At 25.7% G+C, this 10,087-nt stretch overlaps 1 protein-coding gene across 2 annotated transcripts in view; it reads left to right on the forward strand.

Annotated features, from left to right (window-relative positions):
* LOC107442297 (peripheral plasma membrane protein CASK) overlaps positions 1-10,087 on the forward strand; it is a 138,669-nt gene that overhangs the window by 66,751 nt on the left and 61,831 nt on the right. For both annotated transcript variants that reach the window (XM_071188090.1, XM_071188091.1), the window contains one exon: positions 6,626-6,747. In XM_071188090.1, the coding sequence (XP_071044191.1) occupies positions 6,626-6,747 (122 nt within the window). The remainder of the gene's footprint in view (positions 1-6,625; positions 6,748-10,087) is intronic.

A 10,087-nucleotide genomic window follows, 5' to 3' on the forward strand; every position in this document is an offset into this window, starting at 1 on the left:
TATATATATATATAGCAACTTTCTCTAAATCACATTAACAAGGCGTTTTCATACACGTGATTCTTCTGCCAATTTGAATTTTTTTAATTTGTCAGATTTTCTACGTTTTTTATGCTTGAAACTATGTTGGAATCCGCTAATATTGTGATTTATATTCACACAATTTTAATATCAAACATCAACTTTTTTTATTACCAAATTTAAAAGTTACACAGTTCGAATAATATTACATGTGATTTAAAAATCGTATTTAGGATTTGTATTTGAGTGATTTAAAAATCCACTATCTCAATTCGTATCCGCACCATCTAAAAATCATGCATCGCGAATCGTATTTACATGATATAAAATTCAACATCGCGATTTTGTAGGGAGTTAAATTATAAATCTTAGTTAAAAAAATTGTATTAAATATGAATAATTTATAAATTGCTATCTTGTTATCTAGTTTTTGCACCTAAGATCTTCAGAGTTTTTCACTTAGTGTCAGAATCACCCCTGATAAAAGTTATAATACAAAGAAAAAAAATATTTTTAAGGGGAAGAAAAATTATTAATAAATAAAATGCTTTTAAAAAATATTTAAAAATTTAAAAAAGAACCAGAAAGAAAATTAAGGAATGGATATAATCTCATTATCAGTTAACATGATTATATACTTAAAAAAAGAGTGCTTCTTAATTTTGTATTAATGTATCCAAAGCAAAATATATCAATACAATAGGATAAGGAAAACCAAAAATATTGAAACGGAAATAGAACATATAAAATGCAAAATAAAACATATCAAGCAAAAAACAGAAAATAAAAATTCGTGAAAAATGCAGAATAAAGCAAAATGTATCCTATAAAGCGAGTATAATAATAAATATGTATCATATTTATATGTATAAAAATATTAAACAACTAAAATTAGCTTCTAACATTTATTTGATAAATAAGGGAGAAAGAAATGCATAAGCAAAATATGATCAACTATCTTTCTGAATACATTCATAAATCAAATTAGAACATGAAAATTTGGATAAATAATATTCATTTTATTACTTTTGCTATAGTTGCAAGTTTTTAGAGGAAGTAATTATATTTTTATTCACAGCATTAACCATCATTTGACCTACTTTTATGTCCTTCCACTTTGTAGAATGGCTAGTTTTAATATTTCATTATCCTTTCTTAACAAACAATGGGCACAATTTTCTTCTCCGATTAAACTATTTTTAGTCTTAATCAGCTCAGCTAACTTAGTCTTTATTTCATTATTTTTAAATAACATCAACACAAATGATGATGTGTCATTTTTAAATAGCGTGAATACTAATCGTGATTTACAATTTTTAAATCTTGTGAATACAAATCGCGATGTGTGGTTTTTAAATTGTAAGAGTACAAAGCATGGGAATATGATTTGTGTTGTGACTCTACTCTATACAAAAGATATAAGAAATACCAATTTCAGGGTCAAAAGCTTCTGAGAAGGAAGAGGAATAAAGAACTCTTCTTTAATACGGCAGAGACTCAGGGGTGTGACATCATACCCATAACTTCTGGCCCAGATACCCACTAAAACTCTTGAGTGTGTGACATTATACTCGTAACTTCCTATCCATCTTATAGCTCAACAAGAAATTGTATTTGAAAAGCAAAGGTATTTTAAAAGTTAGGCTTCCAAAATGACTAGTGGGTGTAATTTTCTAGGAGTCAAAGTTGAATTTTTAGATTAAAATTACGATTAACAAGCTCTTATTTTGAACCATGGTTTGTACAGTATTGATCTATTTAAACCAAAGAAAGTTGTTCATAATTAAGAGAGAAGTGCAAAAACTTTATATTGTCAAAAATCTTTGTTTTATTACACTAATTCTTAAAATATATTTAACCTGTTTATTGATAATAAAGAAAGGGCTCTTGTATAATTAATATTATTGTCTTTGTAGAAAATAAGTTTTATTTTTTTTCTGTGGTTTCTGATGTTTGAGCTTTACTTGTGGATATCCAGTTAATCATATTTGATAACTGTGATTTTAACTTATTTTATATGTATTTTATAATATTTATCTATATAAAATGTTAGAATCAGAAAAATTCTCTTCGGAACTAAATTACTATTTATAAAATATCATTTAGATCATATATTATAAAATTATTATTTACATCAAAAATGTTGCATCTCCTATTGAAGGTCACCCACCCCTAAATATTTGACGCTTTGTTTAAGGGATTATTTTATTAGTGAGGAAAGAATTAACTTCTTTCTATTTATGAATAAGACAAAAAAGTGTAAAGGACATAAATAATGTCACACCAAACTGTAATTTTTGTTTTATGATGAAGATCTTTTCTCAGTTTTGAAAAATAAAAAATTCAGAGGAAAACTAACAATTTATATCAAGGATAAAAAGAGGGATGAGAGACAGGAAATAAATTTGAACAAGATAATTAAATAAAAGAAGGGGAATAATAAACATGTGTTTTGAGGATGTTGTGGTGGAGTGAGAATCCTAGGTGTTGCAAGTTTAGAGGAAAATAGATATCAAAACATTAGGTAAGAATGTGAACAATGCATTGGAAAATGCATGCCTAAAGAATTTCATAGTTAAAAATATATTTGGGAGTTGATGAGAAAAGAAGGGAAAAAATGCCTAATCACCCAGGAACCGTCTTGATGATATTGGGTACTATGGATCTAGGAGAAAGAAAAATTATTAAATGACTGGACCACTGATTGAAAATGATGGATAGTTATTTTAAAAAGAACATTCCATTGCAGAAATAGTGAAAACATCTATCATTTTCTGATTCATACTAGGCTGTGAAGTGATGTAGAGAAACTTATGTACTTTTATGTTACTTATGTACTTTTATGTTAATCTATAATGGTATCTGCAATTTTTAAACAAACTTGTGTTAGAGATAATTTTAAATTTCCTAAATTTTGTAAACATTTTGTAAGAGCAAAATTGTATTATTCATTTCATACATCTTTGTAAAAATTAAACTTTTTAACCTAAATTTCCTAATTAAATTAAAATTTTATGTAGCTTCTAAATAATGTCATCCCTATTTAAGGGATGGACGGGTCTGGAAGATAACTGCTGTATTTTCTATTTTGCACATTTTCAAAGTTAGACTCTCTTTTTTATTTCAAATATGAGTGCAGAATAACCTCATTTTTTAAATACACTAATTGTTTAAAAACTAGCGAAAACTCTGAATAATTTATAACTTTGATAGAATTAATATTTATTGAAGCATATGAAATTAGAAGACAAGGTGAAAACTTGATTTCTGTATAATTTTAAAGCTTTTAAGATGTAGGTATTTCAATTTATGTTCATAATGATAATTAGCAATATAGACATTTAAAAAATATACCAGTTCATAGTGCATTATGTGCTTTTTCATGAAACCAGTATTATTACAGATACTCTCATTGCATTTTATTATTAAACAATGACATTCAGTTTTGTATTAACAAAATAATGTGGTATGAAAAGAAAACTCCATAAACATTATTATTTTAAATATTTTGCAAAGATTTTATTTCCTTGTTTATTATATTTTCAATTTATTTTTAAACATCATATGAGCATGCATACAGAAAGCCGCATTTAGGTGCTCATCTTTTCCCAAAGAGCAGTCTAATTTCTCTTATATTATTATGTAGGAAAACAGTGTATGGGGGAGTGGCCAGACAAACGTAATCATTTGCGAAAGCTTTGGGATTTTATTTACATTTTGAGGGAGAAATTTAAAATAACTTTCTGGAACTTTCTGGAAGGATGTTAAAATTTTCCCCTAACATTGAGAATATCTAAACTACATCATGGTGACTTATGGTTTTTATAAATTTTGACGAAAATATGAAAAATATAGTTTAAATGGGATTAAATTTTTTTTATGTATAAAATATATTACATTTACAGTGTTTTTAAAAGATGTATTATTTATGTATTACATATATATTGTATATTAAAACTTTGTATTTTATTTATGATTATGTTGACTTGTTGATGCCACTGCATTTTTTTAATTAAAAATTTTGCTTGTAATTGAAACTTACTTAGAAGTAGACTTACTAGATATTTACATAACATTTTAATGCTAGAATCCGGGTTTAATTTGCATAGGGATTTAGTCCCCTTACTTTTTTTATTCCAGTGAATTTTTACTTGTTAGATTGAACTCTGGGGATGAGGTATGTTCTGAAGAAAATTATGTATGTTCTGAAGAATATTAAAATATCTGCAAACTTTTATATCTTGTTTATATGTACCTGTTTAAAATTAACCTTTTTTTAAATCCATTTTTACAAAATTTGTATTGAACTTCTGTTTTCCTGGCATTTTATATGTTAAAATATTTTTCAAAGTGTTAATTGTACCTAAATTTAAGAATATGTGTTACATATCAAGCTAAAAATATGTACGCATTTTACACTTTGTCATTTTTTCAAAATTGGCTGGTATATATTATGGTTCCTGCACTTTTTTTCCCAGAAATTATGCCCTGAGTAGAAAATGTTTTCATATTTTTTGTTTCACTCTCACAGTTGTCTAAAAAGAAATAATGATTTCAAAACAAACTATATTTAAAAATCTTTCTATTTGAATACCTTTTTGTATTATATATTTTAAAGTATTCTGTTACCTTTAACTTCCTACAACCAGTATTCTCACTGGGTTCATGCTTACTTCGATTGAAGTAATTTATTTATTTATATTACACGTAAATTCTCTGTTGAATCTAACCTAACTTTCCTATTTGAATGCCTTTAAATTATCCTATCCTATGTGGAGATGGAAAAGTGCAAAAAATTTAGCTCATATGTAAGCTAATTTGAGTTTTTAAATTGCTTTCCTGTATGCGAAAAAAAATTGACTTCCTTTACTTTTTTAATGTTTAACTAATATAATAATTTTATCTATTTTCCTTTTTTTATCCTGAGATGTGTTTGTATATTTGTGCAGCTTTCTTTTGCTGGAAAAATATTCTTATTTCTCTTCCTTCCACTGGTTTGCAGCACTTGATTATTTTAGTTACCTACCTCGACAAATGTAATTGCACCAACAATAGCATTGTGTAAGAAACATTTGCAATCAATTAAGTGGCGCTTAAATTTCTTATATTTCATTGTTTTCTTTGCACTTATGACGCTTATTGACTAATTTTTGCCAGGTTTTATCTCACATCATCAAGATGCTCTTGATTAAGTTTCTTCTAAATGTAATCAGGCAAGTCTAAGAAAAGTCATGTTTGTTAGCTGTATGGAATATCTTTGTTGTATAAGGTAAAGTCATAATCTTTTCTAGGATCTAGTTCCTGTAAAATCTGGTCATCTTCTATCCTAATGATAGATATCCTCTTGTTTGTACTAGTTAACTAATTTTAACATCGCACTGCACTATACAAAATAGTATTCCTCACTTATAGTCTTATCACAGATTTATGTGTAGTATCCTGAATGAGATAGTGTCAAAAGTTTTCTTCCTTATTCTCTCATATAACAAGTACTCACTTGCACCTCTGATCTGTGTCCTTTCACTAAATTAATAGACACTGCTAACTTGTGTTGTTAATAGGATATTGCAATCATCACCTATGACTTCTTTTGTGCAATGTTGCTCTCTTTATCACTACTGCATGATGAGATAACTTTTCTCACTTTTAATGTGCTCTGTTACTTATTAAACAATGTTTGCCTAATCTAATAACAAAATGGTTATTTCATTGTAATTCAGTAGAACTCCCATTTTTTGAATGATTGGTTCTAAACTCTATGTTAATAAAATGTTTGGTTGTTTAGATAATTGCAAAAAGGGTATTTTTTAGAAAAAAAGCAGCAACTACTGCTTATAAAGTATTAATTTAATAAAGATGTCATTTATATCTGAAAAATACTTCAGTTACTTTTGGGTCTGCTAATAACTTTTTATAACATATACCTAATCTGCCCATACTGCACTTTGTATGTGCTTGTGCTTTGAAATTTCATAATCAGCTATTACTTACTCAAAGCTTTTTGATAATTTCTAATCTAGGTAACTATAGTGTAGATAATTGGAGTTCCAATGTATTAAGAGTTTTGTTTGTTAGCCATTTACAATTATATATTTTTAATGAAAGTAGAAACTTTTGGGATTTTATTATTAAGTTAATAAATAGTTAAACTGATATCTAAATGCTTGATTAAGACAATCAAAAGTTGTTTGGCAAAATGATCACAAGTAATAAAAATATTTCATGTTTCTGCATTTATTCAGAAAAAATTCAGTTTAATAATGTGGAGTACTTTTCCAAAACAATATCTCTTGTTTGCTGTAGAATTTAATTATTCACTAAATTTGCTGTCTGATAATTTTGTGACTTACGAAATATTATTAGTTTTTTTCGCAAATTTTTTAGAAAGATTATTTATTATGAGTAAAAGAACTGAAATTAATAAAAATTGAAAGATAATAAAAAGTTATTTTTTTTATTGTGTTGAAAGGTTCTTTAGCCTTATTCTAAAACATTTATGACTGTATAAAGTATTTCTTACAGCTTTTTTTTAATTTTTAATATTTTATAAAAAAACAGACTTATTTAAATGATAAGGCATACTAATTTTTATTATTTGTTTTAGGTGCAATTTCTGTAGTTTTAGATAGTTTAGACACAATACAGTGTTTATCAGATAGTTCTATTAAAGACAAGGAATTTCTTTTATCTATTTTAGATGATACTAAGCTGCACACTTTGCTGAATGTAAGTATGAAAGTTGTTTTTATTTATTTTTACAAAATAATAATATTTTGTTCAGAATATTTATTTTTTGTAACGAAACCTGCATACTCTATTAAAAATTATTGTAAATGTTATATTTAAAATGATTTACAACATTGTAATAACAATGAAATGTTACTTTGGTTATGATAGCGGAAGATACTTCGAATTTTAAAATAATTTGTTTACTTTATTTTTATTTTCAAGTTATTTATCTAACATAATATTTAATGAGAATAATTCATATATGTTCAGCTTTAATATCTATACTATATTAGATAAGTTTAAGATTTAAATTTATTTATTAATTGCACAAATTATTAGTTAAAAAAAATTGTTTTAAATCAAGGAAAAAAATCCAAATCTTTTATACAACTATATGATTCTTTTTTATAGCTGAGTAATTTCACAAAATATAAATTAATGTACTGTAGTTTTCATTGATTGAAGATAACTCTGTATGCTTTTGCATTTAAGCATTATTAAATACAGTCTTCCATTTATATAACCTTTCCAAATTTTAACTAAATATGCATCATTTTTTTAAATAACTACTTTGAAAAATTTAAGCTATAAAAAGCAAGTTTATTTGTGATTCATTAATTTAAAGTTACAGGACTCATTTACAAAACCATAAGATGTTTTTCCTTAAAACTGAGAAGTATACAGTATTGATTTTGAATTTAAAAGCAAATGCCAAAAAAGTTATGTTGGATTTACAATTATAATTGTTTTGAAGAAAATTTTTGTAGTTAAATATGGTATTTTTAGTATCTCGAGTGATATGATATATATAGTATAGAACCACTCATCCGGGATGCTCGGGACCATCGCTATCCCGGATGTCTGAATTTTCCAGTTTTCTGGATCGGCTAAAAAAGTGTTGTTAATCAATGTTTTATTGAACCCAAAATACAATAAAATACAGTAACACGTTTAAAAATCAGGAAGAAAAAAGGATAGCTCTCCTAAATTAAAAAAAAAAAGTCATTTAAAAGAATAAGAACATTTACAAGTTAAGAATAAGAACATTTACAAGAAAAACAAGTTTAAAAAATAAATTCACATATTTATTTTTTGAGAATTAATTTAAATTACCAAATTAACTAATATAAAACAAAACCAATGATTAAAAAAGGAAAAGACCTAAGGAAAAGAAAAGATAAAATAAAAGGAAAACTTATTACTCTAAATAAAAACAACACTTAAAAATTACCAAATAGAAACAATAGTTAAAAAAGGCACTATCATAAATATTACAATCCCGTACAAGGCAAGATATTATAAGACCAACTGAATTTAAAAAAAAAACTTAATTTATGAATAAAAAGAACTAACTTATAGAGCATGAAATTTATTGTGAATGGTGGAAAAGAAAAAAAAATCCAAGACATTGTGGAATTAAATTTGTATAATTTTTAAAAAAAGAAAGCTGCAATCTTCTTGATAAAATAGTCGTCTGCTAGTGGTAATAAATAATTGTATGCTTAGATTAATAAATAATCTTCTCCTTTTATTTTATAAAAGCAGACGATTTGGAACAAAATGAGATGGAATAAAAACTTGCAAATGATACCGCACTTTGAAAGAATCAGAATTTATTCAATTGAAAAATATTGTTTTGTTACGTTTCGTTAAGTTTTCTCTCCACAAACAGGGAGAAAAAGTCCCCCTCCCCCACATTTTCCTCTACTCGGCGTCAAGGATGAGACAAATTTCCGCTTTTTTCTTCAATCGTTCTAGTTCAAAATGGCAGGAAAATCGAGCAAAATTTTTCCCGGTTTTTTGGATTTGAGATAAATAGTTCTATACTGTAATAATTATTTATATAAATCTTACATAAGTATACATTTTTATCCTAAAATATAAATGTTTTTTTTACTGTTAGGTTTATTATACCAATTTTATATAACATGCCAATGGCAGGTCATAAGTTCTAGTTCCTATTTTTAGCCTTTTATTAAATCTTCAAAAATGACATTCATGGGCTAGTTCTCTTTAGCTAATGTCTGTATTCATTGATCACACAAGTACTACACTGTGCAAGCATATACTATTTATTAGAATTATGAATTATTTTGGAATCATTTTCAAGTTAGGAAATATTTTGTTAATAGGAAGTTTTGTTGCTGCTTTTTAAATTCTTAAATTTTTGTAATTGCATAATAAATCCATTTTAGTTCTTCAAAACTTATTACAACTTTAAATTTTTTTGTCTTTTTTTATTTTCTTAATATGAGAATAATTTAAGAAATACAAAACCAAAAAAAAAAAAAAAAAAAAAAGGAAAANAAAAAAAAAAAAAAAAAAAAAAAAAAAAAAAAGGTATATTTTTAACAATACCTTAGTGAGATTTATTTTAACTCATATGATTTGATTTAACATACATTTGACCATTTTGTTTTATCAATGTTATTTTTCTTTTTCAATCTTAAATAATTTATTTAGATTAATGCAATTGTTAGTTGCTTTCACTACTTTTTTTTTATATATATATATATATTGCTTTTCACTGATTTGTAATAAACATAGAATATTTCATTAAAGATTCAAGTTGTAATACTTAGGTTCTTTATAATTTTTGTGAGATTTGTTCACTGTTTTAACACAAAAAAATATTTTTAATTTTTAAAATTATTTTTTTTCCTTCTCAAAATTTTAGTGCTTAGTTTAATATATTATCAGTTATTTTTACTGCTGTCTATTTTCCATTTCCTCAATTATGTATTGTTACAAATTTGAAATATATGACATTATAATAACTCAGGTGGTTTAAGTAATTTTCTTTTTCCCAGGAATTAAACTCTCATTGCAATTTTTCATTGAATAAAGGTAAATTTTCCTGCAAATTGAAGTCAATTTTTTGTTCAAACAAGTAGAAATTTTCTTCTTTCTGCTTCCTCATTATTTTTAATTGTATTTCTTAGAATATTCCATTCAAAGAAAATGTTTAAAATTAGTGTTGTAGTCTGGCAGTCAGATATGTACAGTGGAAAGTCGCATATCCGGAATCGGCGGGACTTCCCGAAGTCCGTATATTTGATTTTTCCGTATAATTGACCTCCAAGGTAAACAAAGCTTAAAATGATCTGAATCTAAGAAGCAGAAAATAAATAAACATTATTTTTCGGGCAATAATGTTTTAGTATTAGAATGATATCTAATCAATCATAAACAAAATATTAGAAAAAAAATAATTATTGCTATTCTAAAAATAAATATAGAAAACGAAAAAAATTCCCAGTTATGAAAATATTAATTGCTCTCTCCACCATTTTGAACTAGAACGATTCAAGCAAGAAGGGGAAATTCCCGTCATTCA

Source organism: Parasteatoda tepidariorum, chromosome X2 (assembly GCF_043381705.1).
Source record: "Parasteatoda tepidariorum isolate YZ-2023 chromosome X2, CAS_Ptep_4.0, whole genome shotgun sequence".
Taxonomy (NCBI): Eukaryota; Metazoa; Arthropoda; class Arachnida; order Araneae; family Theridiidae; genus Parasteatoda; species Parasteatoda tepidariorum.